This window comes from Neoarius graeffei, chromosome 15 (genome assembly GCF_027579695.1).
Source record: "Neoarius graeffei isolate fNeoGra1 chromosome 15, fNeoGra1.pri, whole genome shotgun sequence".
NCBI classification, from domain to species: domain Eukaryota; kingdom Metazoa; phylum Chordata; class Actinopteri; order Siluriformes; family Ariidae; genus Neoarius; species Neoarius graeffei.
Genome location: NC_083583.1, coordinates 27,496,136 through 27,512,753, shown reverse-complemented (window position 1 = coordinate 27,512,753; position 16,618 = coordinate 27,496,136). Strand labels below are relative to the sequence as shown.

Genomic DNA, 16,618 nt, shown 5'->3' with positions numbered 1-16,618 from the left:
CAGAGCTACTGTTCCAGAAACTTATTCAGCACCTTCTGACCAATCAGAATCGAGAATTCAACGCTGCTGAGCTATCAAGAAATTTGACACACAGCTAGACTTTGGAGATACTCCCTTGGAGTTTAGCAAGGGTTACTGTAGGAATACTAACTCTTAATAATGAAGTTAATAGTTGTTAGCTTATTTCTTCTATGTCACAAATTTAATAGGTTTAATTTTACCCCTAACTTGGGGTATATAGGGTCTGTCTGCAAATCACTCACCACCAAAGATGTATCTTTGAGTCCATATATGGAAATGTGGATGTTTCTTTGAGGTCATATATGAAAAGAGCATGATGGAGTGGGCGTGACTTGAAAGCCATAGTGATGTCATGCCAAAATCATTTTCTTAAATTGTAAACACGTTCATACACGCTGTACTCTGTTAATACAAATGGTAAGTTCAACAGAAAATGCATTATAGTAATAAATGTATTTTTAACAGGTGAATTATGGCTTATGCTCACTCTACTAGCTGAAAATACAGGACCACTTGGTTGAGCTCCACCACAATTCATGAGGAAACAAGGGTGGGGTTTTGTCCCTCTATTATCAGTGGATGGAGACCTTTTAACTGTCAACACCCCAGTCATGTTTGACCTCATTAACTTTTTAGAAGGGTAAAACACAAACATGTCAGAATCACGAGTGCATGTGTGTCAGAGCCCCTTTTCAAATAATCACCCCTTTTCTCCACGAGGATCCACCTTGTAGGAGATTTACCGAGACATTATAATCATACAAAAAAACAAACAAACAACAACAAAAAAAAAACCCACCAAGATACCATGCCAATTCCAAAACAGCTGGGACACTGTGTAAACTGTAAATAAAAACAGAATGTGAAAATTTGCAAACCATGGAAACCCTATGTTTCATTGAAAATAGTACAAAGACAACATATCAAATGTTGAAACTGAGAAATTTTATTGTGTTTTGAAAAATATATGTTCTTTTTTAATTTGATGTCAGAAACACATTCCAAAACAGTTGGGACGGGGCATGTTTACCACTGTGCTGCATCACCTCTACTTTTAACAACACTCTGTAAACATTTGGGAACTGAGGAGACCAATTGCTGTAGTTTTGAATAGAAATGTGGTCGTGTTCTTGCGTGATATACAATTTCAGTTGCTCAACAGTTTGGGGTCTCTTTTGTCATATTTTGCACTTCATAATGCGCCAAATGTTTTAAATGGGAGACAGGTCTGGACTGCAGGCAGGCCAGTTTAGCACCTGGACTCTTACTACAGACCCATGCAGTTTTAATATGTGCAGAAAGCAGTTTGGTGTTGTCTTGCTGAAAGAAGGAAGGCCTTTCTGGAAAAAGATTTTGTTTGGATGGCAGCATATTGCTCTGAAACATGTATACATCATTCAGCATTAATGATGCCTTCCCAGATGTACAAGCTACCCATGTCATGTGCAGTAATGCACCCTCATACCATCACAGGTGCTGACTTTTGAATTGTGCACTGATAACAAGCCGGATGGTCCCTGTCCTGTTTAGCCTGGAGGATGTGGTGTCCGTGATTTCTAAAAAGAATTTCTACTTTTGAATACTGTACTTTCATCAGCCATTGGGACAATTTCCACTTCACCTCTTGTAAAAGAGCTCGGGCCCAGAGAAGGTGGCGGTGTTTCTGGATATTGTTTATATCTGGTTTTAACTTGCATTTGTGGATGCAGCAATGAACTGTTTTCACAGATGATGGTTTTCGGAAGTGTTCCTGAGCCCATACAGTGATTTCCACGACAGAATCATGTCTGTTTTTAATGCAATGTCACCTGAGGGGCTGAAGATCACAGGCAACCAATGGCAATTTTCAGCCTTGTCTCCTGCATACAGATTCTCTGAATCTTTTAATGATATCATGTACCATAGATGATGTGATCCCCAAATTCTTTGCAATTTTACATTGAGGAACGTTATTCTTAAATTGTTGCACTGTTTGCCCACGCAGTCTTTCACAGAGCGGTGAACCCTTCCCCATCTTCACTTCTGAGAGACTCAGCCTCTCTGGGATGCTCTTTTTATACCCAACCATGTTACTGACCTGTTGCCAATTAACCAAATTAGGTTTTTTAGCATTACACAACTTTTTCAGTCTTTTGTTGCCCAATCCCAACTTTTCTGAAACATGTTGCTGACATCAAATTCAAAAGGAGCATACATTTTTCAAAAAACAATAAAAAATTCTCAGTTTCAGCATTTGATATTTTGTCGTTGTACTGTTTTCAATGAAATACAGGGTTTCCATGATTTGCAAATTTTCATATTCTGTTTTTATTACTATTTTACACAGTGTCTCAACTTTTTTGGAATTGGAGTTGTAAATAAAGTAAATAGCTTTGAATCTTATAGCCTTGGTACATTATATAAGGTGAAGTAGGAGTCTATCTAAATTAGGAGTAAGATGTTCCATACCCTGTTCTAACCTTTCAGTGTATATTACAAAAATATTAGATTTCATCCAGGCTGTAATAGCAGTCTTGTCAACATAAAATTTAACTACCAACCAAAATGCATCTGGATGGGTATAGTTATTGAAAAGCTGGAAAAAAGTATTGTTGTTTTTTTGCAAATGATTTGTATTAACTTAACAGCAATCATCTTAGGTACAGTATAAATGTTTTAACAAGTCAAAATATTTAATTTTAGGATTAGATACCATGCCAAGGAAATGACATTTTAACATTTCCTTGATATCTAATACAATAATTAAATGTATTATTTATGAAAAACTACTCTAACAGTAGCCTGTACCCTTTAACTTTTTCTTACAAATAAAACATATGTTATGTCTTCCTTTTACCCCAGAAACTCTTTACCACAGATGCTGTGATTTAACTTACAGTGGTGCTTGAAAGTTTGTGAACCCTTTAGAATTTTCTATATTTCTGCATAAATATGACCTAAAACATCATCATATTTTCACACAAGTCCTAAAAGTAGATAAAGAGAACCCAGTTAAACAAATGAGACAAAAATATTATACTTGGTCATTTATTTATTGAGGAAAATTATCCAATATTACATATCTGTGAGTGGCAAAAGTATGTGAACATTTGCTTTCAGTATCTGGTGTGACCCCCTTGTGCAACAATAACTGCAACTAAACGTTTGCGGTAACTGTTGATCAGTCCTGCACACCGGCTTGGAGGAATTTTAGGCCAGTGGTTCAGTGTGGGCCGGCAGAGGAAAAAAAAAAATACAGTTGCGCTGGCCTTTAATATGATAAGCAATGTTAACAGTTTCTCTAGTGTCTGGATAATCAGCATTGGCTTACATGGGCCTCAGTCGTGGGGCTGTTGGCCAATCACAGGTGAGCCGAAGGCCGAGGGTTTCGGTCCGGCCCCCTTCTCCCTCTTCATCTGTCAATCAATTAATCAGCCGTGCAAAAATGAAGAAGAAATGCAAGGGAGGAGCACAAAAATTAAGAGAAAAGAAAAGGCACGCACTACAAGCAGATGCGGCCAAGTGTCAGAAACTGACAAATATATTTTCTGCTGCTGCATCATCTGCACCATCCTCAGCGGCACCTGCAGCTCTCGCGGCGTCACCGTCTGGAGGACAACATGACCCGGAGGGGGATGCTACTCAGGTGGGCGGCTGTAATGTTATAACATTATTTAGCTAGCTTGCTAACTTTTAGCACAATGCATTTAGGCTAGTTTGGCTGTAAAAACGTCATTATTGTGTATGGACTACACTAGTACTGCTAAGCCTAGTATACTAACATAACATTTTTTAACCATCTTAGCTCTATTATCAAAAAATATATATATATTTTACTGATAGTTTGGTTTAGTGGTTTACTAAAACAATACTAACAGTACTAATCTCTTATTTAGCCTGAAGATGATCCAGCTACTGCTAGAGGAAGCCAAGCCCAGGAAGTCAGTGCTCGCTCTTCAAAAGTTGATTTTTTTACAAGGCCAAAACCAGAGGACTTAGATTATTTCTTGAGTCATCATCCCCAGCAGAAGGCAGAGAAGGCTATAGTGCAGAGAGCCTTTTCTTGCAAAGATGGCACAAATAGGAAATGGCTTTCATACAGTGAAGACAGACAAGCACTCTTCTGCTTCCTTTCTATGGCATTTGCTAAGGCTACAGATAGCAGTTTGTTCATCACTGGCATGACAGACCAGAAACACATACATCAGTGAGTGGAAGAACATGAGAGGAGCAATCTACACAGAGGTTGTGCAGAAGTATATTTCCTTAGGTCCTCAAAACGCAATGTTGAGAACCTTCTCATGGGACATCAGATGTCTCTTTGCAAAGTGCAGGTGCGCAAGAGGCAGCAAGTGTTGGAGCGCATCATAGATGTGGTGAAGCTCATTGGAAAAAGAGGTTTGAGCTGCAGAGGGTCACAGTCGGAGACAGCATACATGCTTGATGATGATACAGTGGATCATGGCAACTTCTTGGAAATGATTGTGTTGCTTTCAAAATATGATGTTTGCCTCAAGGAACATCTCACTCTTTGCATAGAAAAGAGTAAGAAAATACACCAGTCTGGATCCAGAGGTGGTAGAGGTTCTCTAGTTACTTTCCTGTCCAAAACTACCATCAACAACATCATTACAACCATCCAACACATAATGAAGGCCACCATCGCAAAACAAATCCAGGAATCTGGTATGTTCTCTGTCCAGATTGATACCACACAGGACATCACAGCCCAAGATCAGTGCTCTGCCGTCATAAGATATGTAACAGACATTGTTCATGAGAGACTTGTTGCTCTAATTAAATGTGAGGCATCCACTGGGCAGTACTTTGTCAAAGTTGTGAGTGAGGTGCTGGCAAACATGAACCTGTATATGAAGCAGTGCATTGGAAACTCAACGGATGGGGCCGCCAACATGCATGGCCAATATAAAGGCTTCTCCGCACTTCTCTCAGAAAAGTCCCCTCATCAAATCCATGTGTGGTGTTATTCACACATCCTCAACCTTGTTTTAGCAGACACAACACAGTCTGTCTTAGAAAGTGGCTCTCTTTTTTTTCTCTCCTCAATAACATTGCTGTTTTTGTCAGAGAGTCCTATCAGAGGATGTCCATTTGGGAGGAGAGGAAGGACCCTAAACACAGACGTCTTGCTCCAATTGGAGAGACACGCTGGTGGGCAAAAGACAGTGCTTTGACCAAGGTATTTGGACCTTTTGGAAAGCCAGATGGAGCCCTGTATGTTGATGTCCTTCACACTCTTTCAGCCATCCAAGATGAACAGAACATTAACACCACTACTAGGGTCGATGCATGTGGCTTCACTGCAAGGCTGCTGAAGTATGAAACAGTACTCACAGCTCAGCTCTTCCTCCAAATTTTTCAGGTCACCTCACCAGTCTCAAAATATCTCCAGAAAAGTGGCATGGACATCCTGACAGCTCATCAGATGATTGTGTCTGCAGAAACCCAGCTGAAAGGAATGGCCAGAGGTTTTCAGAAAGTGAAAACAGTGGCCGACACATTCGTCCAGTGGGCCAACAATGAGCTACTTGAAGAGAACGAAGAAACAGAGCTGGAGGTTGAGGCTGCTCTGCCACCAAAAAGGGGTCGAAGAAAGAAATCCATGCCTGGAGAGATGTCCCAAGATGAGACTGTGTCTGACACAGAGGCATTGTACAGAATCAATGTCCACAATCGCATCATGGATACAGTCACAGAGTATGCACCAGCGATTCCTCAAAAATGGCACCTTGTATGCTGATTTGGCTCTTCTGGACCCAAAAAACTTCAGCCAGGTCTGAGCAAATGTTTACTACCATTTGATGATGGGGCAACGGTCACCAATTTACAGAGTGAGCTCCTCAGTCTGGCAGGACAGTGGGATAAGTTGAAGGCCTCAATATTTGAAGAATACACAACCAAGACAGCAAAAGAGGTTGGGTCAGAGGATGCTGAAAATGAGATGGAGATGGTGAACACAAAGTGCTCATCTTGCAAGGACTGCCCATTGTGTTGCTACCGTGTGCTGAGGAAGTACAACCTCCTGACAGATGCATACCACATAATTGGTCTTGCATACAAGTTCCTGCTTACTCTGTCAGTCACACAGGTAGCATGCGAGCGCAGCTTTTCAACACTAAAATTCATCAAGGACAGGCTCAGGAGCACTCTCTCTCAGCAGCACCTGGAGGCATTTATGCTCATGGCCACTCAGCAAGATGTTCTTAAGATGCTGGATAGCGAGGACATCATAGATGGTGTTGCAGAGAAAAGTGTGCTGCTGCAGAAATTGCTACTTCAGTAAGGTGATATGTTAACTATTATGGTATGATCATTATTAGTGTGACTTACATGTTCACCAATCTTCACACTATTAAGCAACTATTGCAGACCATTTTAAGTAACTATAAAAAACATTATATATTTGTTCTAATCAAGGCCTCAGATTAAATGATGTCATTATCCCTTCAATAATGTTTACATGCATATTTTTTTGTCTCCCACATATATGTGAACATATTTGTTCCGCCGCCAGCATCCGCCTCCAGCATCCGCCTCCATCACCTGCCTCCAGCATCTGCCTCCAGCATCTGCCGCATCATCCACCTCCAGCGTCTGCCGCCATCATCCACCTCCATCATCTGCCTCCAGCATTCACCACCATCATCCACCTCCAGCATCCGCCGCCATCATCCGCTGCCCTGGCCCCCGAGTGGGCCAGTCAGGTACTAAATTCTCGGGCCACTTTTTTGCCCCAGTCCACCCCTGTATTACCACCACCATGTTTCACAGATGGGATAAGGTTCTTATGCTGGAATGCAGTGTTTTCCTTTCTCCAAACATAACACTTCTCATTTAAACCAAAAAGTTCTATTTTGGTCTCATCCGTCCACAAAACATTTTTCCAACAGCCTTCTGGCTCGTCCACGTGATCTTTAGCAAACTGCAGACGAGCAGCAATGTTCTTTTTGGAGAACAGTGGCTTTCTCCTTGCAACCCTGCCATGCACACCATTATTGTTCAGTGTTCTCCTGATGGTGGACTTATGAACATTTAACATTAGCCAATGTGAGAGAGGCTTTCAGTTGCTTAGAAATTACCCTGAAGTCCTTTGTGACCTCACTGACTATTACACCTCTTACTCTTGGAGTGATCTTTGCTGGTCGACCACTCCTGGGGAGGGTAACAATGGTCTTGAATTTCCTCCATTTGTACACAATCTGTCTGACTGTGGATTGGTGGAGTCCAAACTCTTTAGAGATGGTTTTGTAACCTTTTCCAGCCTGATGAGCATCAACAACGCTTTTTCTGAGGTCCTCAGAAATCTCCTTTGTTCGTGCCATGATACACTTCCACAAACATGTGTTGTGAAGATCAGACTTTGATAGATCCCTGTTCTTTAAATAAAACAGGGTGCCCACTCACACCTGATTGTCATCCCATTGATTGAAAACACCTGACTCTAATTTCATCTTCAAATTAACTGCTAATCCTAGAGGTTCACATACTTTTGTCACTCACAGATATGTAATATTGGATCATTTTCCTCAATAAATAAATGACCAAGTATAATATTTTTGTTTTATTTGTTTAACTGGGTTCTCTTTATCCACTTTTAGGACTTGTGTGAAAATCTGATGAAATTTTAGGTCATATTTATGCAGAAATGTACGAAATTCTAAAGGGTTCACAAACTTTCAAGCACCACTGTATAATCTCAATAGACAGTAACATAACATGAAATGTCCGGGTCAGGAAGAGCAAGCGATGGCGATGCCACAGGCATCATCACACACTCTTTTGGACCTCCACACACAGGCTTTGGTCTTGAAGTGTATTTTTCAAATATGCAGAAAGGGTGCTGACTCGAAGAAATCGACAGAGGGCATACACCAAGTTAGTATATCAACTTATATGTATGTATGTATGTATTTTGTATGTGTTTTGTTGTAAGATTTTGTTATCCAACTAGCTAACATGAAAGAACCTGACAGGATTCCTGTCAGATTTTTTTATACTCATAAATGTAATTGTCATTGCTAATGCTAGCTAACCCAGCTGACATGTGCTAACCTAAAATTATTTCTGAGAGGATTTTAAGTTATATGTATAAATTTTCACAAATCTCCCTGCTAATGGTAGCCAGCTAGCACAAATAAGCTAATCTAAAAAAGGACTTCTAAGAGGATTTACAAGTCAAATTTATAAATCTCATCTCATCTCATTATCTCTAGCCGCTTTATCCTGTTCTACAGGGTCGCAGGCAAGCTGGAGCCTATCCCAGCTGACTACGGGCGAAAGGCAGGGTACACCCTGGACAAGTCGCCAGGTCATCACAGGGCCGACACATAGACACAGACAACCATTCACACTCACATTCACACCTACGGTCAATTTAGAGTCACCAGTTAACCTAACCTGCATGTCTTTGGACTGTGGGGGAAACCGGAGCACCCGGAAGAAACCCACGCGGACACGGGGAGAACATGCAAACTCCGCACAGAAAGGCCCTCGCCGGCCACGGGGCTCGAACCCGGACCTTCTTGCTGTGAGGCGACAGCGCTAACCACTACACCACCGTGCTGCCCAGCATTTTAAATTATGTTTATAAATGGTCATACCTTTCCCCTGATGATATGTATTAGCTAGTTCACTAAAATCAATAAATATGACAAGGTTTCTAAAAGGATTTTTAAATCTTATTTATAAATCCCCGTAAAACCATGAAAAATGACCAGCCAGACCAGAATCAGCCTGAAAGTGACCAAAACCAAACCAACAAAGTTGAGCAGCCTGACCAGCAGAAGCTGGAGCCCAGCTAAGACCAAGTAAACTTTCCCAGACATTTTTTGTTTGTTTTGCCTTTTTGCAGGGTTGCTTATAATGTTCTCTGCTAATGCTATCTATCTGGGCAACATAAGCTATCTTTACTATAAAAATTTTCAAGAATTAAAGGTCTTATGCCTCTTTAGAAACATCTGAAAGATGTTCCTTTGTGGTTCCTTTATCCCCTTTGGACATAATGTGCACAATTGTACACATGAAGTCCCATAGCATTTTTCCTTGTGTCCGAAGGGGATATAGGCCCAAAGACGCACCTATCAGTCTTAGTCTCAACCAGAAGGGCACTTGGTAGAGTGCATACCTCCGCCAAGCCACATATCATCAACATCAAAATCAAATCACTTGAACATAGGATAATACTAAAACCGTACACCAAATTTCATCAAAATCCGTTCACTACTTTATGAGTTATGTTGGGAAGAGACAAAAAAAAAAAATCCTGGATCTGCATACATATCCAAATTTGCATCAAAATCTAATCAATTGTTCCTTGGCCCATGGCTCACCTTTCCTCAAAATTTCATCAAAATCCATTCACTACTTTTTGAATTGCGCTTGGAACAGACAAACAGAGGCGAAAACATAACCTCTTCCAACAAACCTGGTGGAGATAATCAAAGACACTTCCACCAGTCTACAGTTTCACAGCCCTCATCTCATAGACAACTTGGAGGATTTGAGATGAAGCAACATTAAATACATAACGCATATAACATACTATACAGTACTGTGAAAAAGTCTTAGGCACCCTATTTTTTTCATACAAACTTTGTTACAGATTTCAATTTTATGACTTCTCCATTATCACTGTCCTGTTTTACACCGTGGTGTGCTGGGGGGGCAGCACATCCAAGAAGGACACATCCAGGCTGGACAAACTGATCAGGCGGGCCGGCTCTGTGGTCGGCATGAAGCTGGAGACTCTGGTGACGGTGGCAGAGAAGAGGTCTATGGACAAACTATTGAACATCATGGACGATGCCAGTCACCCTCTGCACACCGTCATCACCAACCAGAAGAGCCTGTTCAGTGACAGAATGCTCCTTCCCAAGTGCAGGACGAACAGACTCAAAAACTCCTCTGTCCCTCACGCCATCAGACTGTACAACTCCTCTCTGGGGGGTAACAGGAGGACAGAGGACGGGAAGGAGCAGTAGCCTAGCCTAACAATAAGCAACACCGGACAATGTGCAATATAAAGTGCAATATCTCTCCTGCCGCCGCCCCCCTCCCCTTTTCCCCCTTCCTTCCCCCCTTCCTCTCTTCCCCATATCTTATTCTTTTATATTTGTATATGTAAATACTTAATTTATTTTAATTTATCTAGAAGTTTTCCTCTATTTCTTTTCTCTGTTTATCTGTAATGATGCTGCTGGAATCTTAATTTCCCTGAGGGAACCCTCCCAAAGGGATCAATAAAGTTTTATCTAATCTAATCTAAGTCAGTACAAAAACATTTTAGAGTTCCAAAGGCTCGTTTTCCAGCACAAAATTAAATGTTACAGAAAAAAAAAATTGTATCTGAGCAGCATATTACATGAGACCACTTTTCAGATTAAAAAAGAAAACACAAGAAGAAGCCTTAATTTGTCACATGCACACTCAAGCACAGTGAAATTCATCCTCTGTATTTAACCCATCTGAAGCAGTGAACACACACAAGTGAGCAATGAGCACACACACATACCCAGAGCAGTGGGCAGCCATGCTAACAGCACCCACAGAGTAGTTGGGGGTTTGATGCCTTGCTCAAGGGCACCTCAGGCCATGACTGCCCCATGGTAACCTAACTGCATGCCTTTGAACTGTGGGGGAAACCAGAGCACCCGGAGGAAACCCATGCAGACATGAGGAGAACATGTAAACTCCACACAGAAAGGCCTCTGTCGTCCACTGGGCTCGAACCCAGAACCTTCTTGCTGTGAGGCGACAATGCTAACCACTACACCGCTGTGCCACCATTAAAGAAGGCTACTGGGTTTTGCTGCAAAATGAAGAAGCATGTGTGACCGTCAAAGTGTCCAGAAGAACTGGCTGGGTCTGTAAGATGCTCAGTAAAACCTACAGCTCATTTCCTTATAAAACTGCACTCACTGTACCTGAGACTACTATTTGTTTTTAAGCAAAGGGTCGTCTCACACCAAATACTGACCGTTTTATTTATTATGGCTTACTGCTGTTTATAGCATTTTTTGTAATGTTGAAACATTTCATTTCTACGGAAGCCGCGAGAGGCCCTTCATATAATCTTTTTTTATTCACCTTGTTATCCCGAGATAACGACATAATTAATTCAGGATCTCGAGAAAACAACACAACTAATTCGAGATCTCGATAAAACAAAACCGTTATTTCGAGATCTCGAGAAAATAAAACAATGATTTCATGATCTCAGCTGGATCACTGTATCTCCGTCGGTAAAGACGAAGCCGGGCCAGTCTTCTGCGGAGGTGCCGCGGACTAATTTTGAAATTATCCCTTATTAAAAGACTTAATGCAATCTCTCCCTGTGTCAACCCCTGATCAAAATATCGCCTTATTAGGTGATCAATTATTCCAGACATTCTAATGACCAAAGTTGCGTCTATACAGAATGAGAAATAGCCCCAAAGTCAGCATATCACAAGTCTCTTGGCGCACCTGAATGAACCATTTCTCAGCTGTTTACTCGAGATCATGAAATAACTGTTTTGTTTTCTCGAGATCTCGAAATAACGGTTTTGTTTTCTCGAGATCTCGAATTAGTTGTGTTGTTTTCTCGAGATCCTGAATTATGTCGTTATCTCGGGATAACAAGGTGAATAAAAAAAAGGATTATATGAAGGGCCTCTCTCGGCTTCCGTACATTTCATTATTTTTAAGCTATTTTTGGTCTACAGCATTTCTTTACATGTACCTAAGACTTTCGCACACTACTGTACATGTCAGACTTTTGTCACCAAAAGACCACCACAAATGTGTTGTGATAGATTTAACAAATCAGTTTTTAAAGGAATTTTCATTTTCACTTGTTTTGTGTGGCTCATCTGGCATTAATCTGCACAGTGATTCAAATTAGTTATGTATGTCTAAGACCTTTTGGATGAAAAGGCATAGTCTTTTAAATGTATTGTACTAAACTAACCTTGTTGTTTGGGTTTTCACTACTTAGCCAGAAATCTGGGCTAAATTAGTGTAGGTGTGCCCCTTCATACATCTGTACTGCATATTTCAATTATAATCTCTGATTTCAAATGACAGGCTGCACTGAGATAATTACACACAAAAATGAACGCTACGGTTCAAGTTACACTCTTTTTGCCCAATCAAAGTGTCATTTTTTTTTCCCAAAGTCTAATAATATTGTTCTGAACAGTAAATAATGATATTGTGTGAGTCTTATGATGCTATAATAATTAGCTGTAAGGATTTTTGTCTGTAATGGCTGCAGACAGTTTGCTGCAGGAGAGAAAAACCGACAGCGTACCTTGACATGCTGTAATCTGCCTGTGACGTACTCCTACCGCCCAAAGCCATCTTGGCATTAGCACTCCGACAGATGTTGATCCTGCATGCTGCATCCTTTAATAGTGAGGCCCTTATGCCGGACGCAGTGGATCATATTTAACCTTGCAAAGGTGGAAACAAAAGACCCTTCTGTCTGTCACCGACGTTTGCCCCCACTAGATCCTCATGCCCAGGAAGACGGATAGTATCTGACAGGCTAACATGACTGCTCTGTTCTCAACAAAAGGATTCCTTTTTGTTCCCTGCGCTCTGAAAATTATCACAAGGTAATAATACCTAATCCAGGAGACACCGAGAGCAAACTATTTTGGCTGCCAGAAGCAACCGGCTGGAGTGGTGAAGGAGGAAGATTAGGAACAAACCTACCTCGCTGATGGACTGCTAAATGAGAGGCTCATTAAGAAGCATTATGGCTGACCTACTGAAGGGTCTGAATTATGTTAGGGCTTAATGAACGATGAGGGAAGAAAAAAAAAGTGTCCTAATACTCTAAAAGCAGCAGCGTGCTGACAGAAGCTGAGCATCAAAGAGGTGAAATGATGAGGGAACATGAGAGAACAAGTCAGGGAAAATGAGAAACGTCATTCAAAAATGCATCAACTACATACACAGCTGGACATGGCGAAAAGGCGAAATGGAAAAAAAGATGTACCTTGTAACCAGTACTGCGACGTCTATGGGTGGTGGATCATCTCTGCCTCCAGGGACATGGTTATTTCCTAAATATCGAGCCCCTCCAAATTCTTCATGCTGCCAGTGGCAGAAGCTCTCCAGTGTTTTCTCTCCATGATGGCCGACCTTCAGCTTCTTCTAAAGATGGGATTGGACAAAGACATTGTTCTTCATTTTGAGGATATCCAAATACGACCAAAAAGTTCTGGAACTGTTCCTGCTGCAAATGAACAGAGTGCTGGAAAGGTTATGCACGTGCAGTAGGAGTGAGCAGTAAGTCACGTGAGTCAGTATGCCATGTGACGTCACACTGTCAACATTGGGACCTGTGTCATGTGTGTTTTTGCGACAGTGCACACGTGCACATGCACATTTGCGATTTTACTATGGACCAGAGAGCAAACATCAAATTCTTTGTCAAACTTTAGGAATCGGCAGCAGAGACTGTGGAAATGCTTCAGCAAGCCTACAGCAGTGAAGCAATGAGCTGGACAAGGTGTTGAGTGGCATTCGTGCGTCAAGGGGGCAGAACGTTGTCCTCCAGTGACATCCTGCCTTTCTTGAAGCACAAATGCCACTCCAAACACCTCACCTGGCTCATTGCTTCATTGCTGTAGGCTTACTGAAGCATTTCAAGGGTTTCTGTTGCCGATCGAGCGCAGCGGCTGGCGGGAGCCTTTCTGTGTGGAGTTTGCATGTTCTCCCCGTGTCTGTGTGGGTTTCCTCCGGGTGCTCCGGTTTCCCCCACAGTTCAAAGACATGCAGTTAGGTTAACGTGGGGTGGCCTTGGGCTGAAGTGCCCTTGAGCAAGGTACTTAACCCCTGAATGCTCCCTGGGCACTGTAGTGTGGCTGCCCATTGCTCTGGGTGTGTGAGCATGTGTTCACTGCTTCAGATGGGTTAAATGCAGAGGATGAATCTCACTGTGCTTGAAGTGTGCATTTGACAAATAAAGGTTTCTTCTTCTTCATCTAAATGCTTGTGTATACCGCAAATGTTTTCACAAAAACACATGTAACACAGGTCCCAATGTTGACAGCCTGATGTCACGTGGCATACTAGCCTGGCTAATGCGATTTCAAAGCTCTACGAGCATTTGGTCTGGCCAAGATATTAAGCCCAACCGTTTCCCAGAGCCCGTGGTTGACCCGCCTCCCTGAAATGCCTCAGTTTGCTATTGGTCGAAGCCAGAAAAGGTTGTGACGAAGCTTAAACCAATCACATCACTCTTTCCTCTGACGTATGCGACGTGACGGGGCTAACTGGTAGATTAAACTCTTACCAAAGCTGGTCGGGAGCAAGGCGAAAACGTCCTTCCTTTCAATAAATACCTCCAGGGCTGCTCTTTGCTCCGTTTTCAATGAGAACTTCCCGTTGAATGCTTTCAATACAGCATCTATGCGTAATAGATGCGGAAGCGTGAATGAAGCGCTTCCGGCATAGATTCTGTAAACAATCTATGGCTTCCGGTCGCAGTTCTACTACGTCAGTGCCTTGAACACGCCTCTACCCAGGGCCGTTGGAGATGCTCAGAGTTGATTGGTTCCCAATTTTTTGGGAGCTTGGAAGAGCTGGAGATAGCTTGCCTGGCCAGACTAAGCTCGCAACAGGTCCTCGTGTTGCGTCACGCTTAGGATGGGCGGGCCCAGGCTAGTGGCATACTGTCTTGTGCAAGTTACTGCTCGCTCCTAGTGCATGCGTTTGACCGTGCCAATGCTCCGATGATTCGCAACAGGAACAGTCACGGAACTTTTTGATCGCATCTTGAATGACACAATCTGCTCAATTAAATTGTACCGACTTACTTGGTTGCTCCGTGTCAATGTATGGCATGAGACTATCCTTTAACACAAAAGACAACTTGCTAACCTGCCTAACAATGATCAAAAAGTTAATATGATATCCTTCCCATTACACTAATAAAACTATTTAACAATCTGAGAAAGGATTCATATAGGCAAATCTTTACACCACTCTTGCATTCCTGTATTGTACTTTACTCCCCTTCTCTCACCTTTGACACCCTCTTCTGGTATCAACCATGTGCATCATGGTGCATCATGGTGCTATAATCAACAGCACATGTTCCAGTCAGAATGCACACCCAGCCAGAACAATATAGTTGAAGCAATTTCCTTGTCTCTTTGCATTTCTTTTGATTCCTTCAAGTAATCATCTAACAAACTTCAGCCCTTAACATGTCAATGGGGATTCCATCAATGTTAAAAGACAAGAGAACCTTCGCATGTCCACATTATAAACAGTACTGAAAAGCTGCCTGCTACTCATTTGGTCCAAAGAATTCTAGGTTCAAGAAAAGGGAGGTTTTAATTTTAAGGAGGACATCTTGGACTTCCAAGTCATCCATCTGCCGAAGATTTCTCCCTATTGTCAGATGATCATGAGTTCAAAACTTTGAAAAGCCAGAGAGTAAGTGACCCTGTGCTCTAAGAGGGAAAGATGGCTTTAATCTTTCCCATGGCTTGTGGGCTTCCGTTAGCTCATATATACAGAATTGGGCAATTATCGCACTCTACAAGTGTGTTTCGCTGCCCTGTACAGTTGAACCATTAGTCCCTTTTCCGATTAGAACCCAAGGACCCAGTGGCATTGGGGAAAATGTCATCACCAGCACAGCACTAACATGGCCAATTGACTTGAAGCTTGAATCTTGTGACAGTTCAACATATGGTAAGTGGGAGAAAATAAACATATGACATTACACTTCAGGCATTTAGCAAATGTTCTTGTCCAGAATGACGTACAACAAGTTCAACTAGTTTTTGACCTAATCTGCATGAATTTGAAGTGGGAGGAAACCCACACTGTGGGAGGAAACCCCATTGGATCCTGCAACCTCCTTGCTGTGAGGCGACAGTGCTAATCACTGCACCACGATGCCATCTATCCATCCATCCATTATCCGTAACTGCTTATCCTTTGCAGAGTTGCGGGAAAACTGGAGCCTATCCCAGCTGACTATGGGCGAGAGGTGGGGTACACCCTGGACAAGTCGCCAGATCATCGCACAGCTGACACAGAGACAAACAAACATTCACACTCACATTCTCACCTACAGTCAATTTTGAGCCACCAGTTAGCCTAACCTGCATGTCTTTGGAGTCTGGGGAAAACCGGAGCACCCGGAGGAAACCCAGGCAGACACGGGAAGAACATGCAAACTCCACAAAGAAAGGCCCTCATCAGCCACTGGGCTCGAACCCAGAACCTTCTTGTTGTGGGCTAACAGTGCTAACCATTGCACCACCGTGCCACCCCACTATTTAATTTACTATTTAATCATGAGCATCTCTGAGCATATTCATACAGAAGAGGGATCTCCATCAAGCATGATCAGCTGTTCCACGAGTTTTCATGTCTGATTTTCATTTTAGAGGTTTCATATGGGCGTCACGGTGGTGTAGTGGTTAGCGCTGTCGCCTCACAGCAAGAAGGTCCTGGGTTCGAGCCCCGGGGCCGGCGAGGGCCTTTCTGTGCGGAGTTTGCATGTTCTCCCCGTGTCCGCGTGGGTTTCCTCCGGGTGCTCCGGTTTCCCCCACAGTCCAAAGACATGCAGGTTAGGTTAACTGGTGAC

The 16,618-nt window shown here is 42.4% G+C and overlaps 1 protein-coding gene across 2 annotated transcripts in view; it reads right to left on the bottom strand.

Moving 5' to 3' along the window:
- adamts17 (ADAM metallopeptidase with thrombospondin type 1 motif, 17) overlaps positions 1–16,618 on the bottom strand; it is a 347,817-nt gene that overhangs the window by 262,428 nt on the left and 68,771 nt on the right. For both annotated transcript variants that reach the window (XM_060941102.1, XM_060941103.1), the window contains exon 6: positions 13,004–13,161. In XM_060941102.1, coding sequence (XP_060797085.1) covers positions 13,004–13,161 — 158 coding nt within the window. The remainder of the gene's footprint in view (positions 1–13,003; positions 13,162–16,618) is intronic.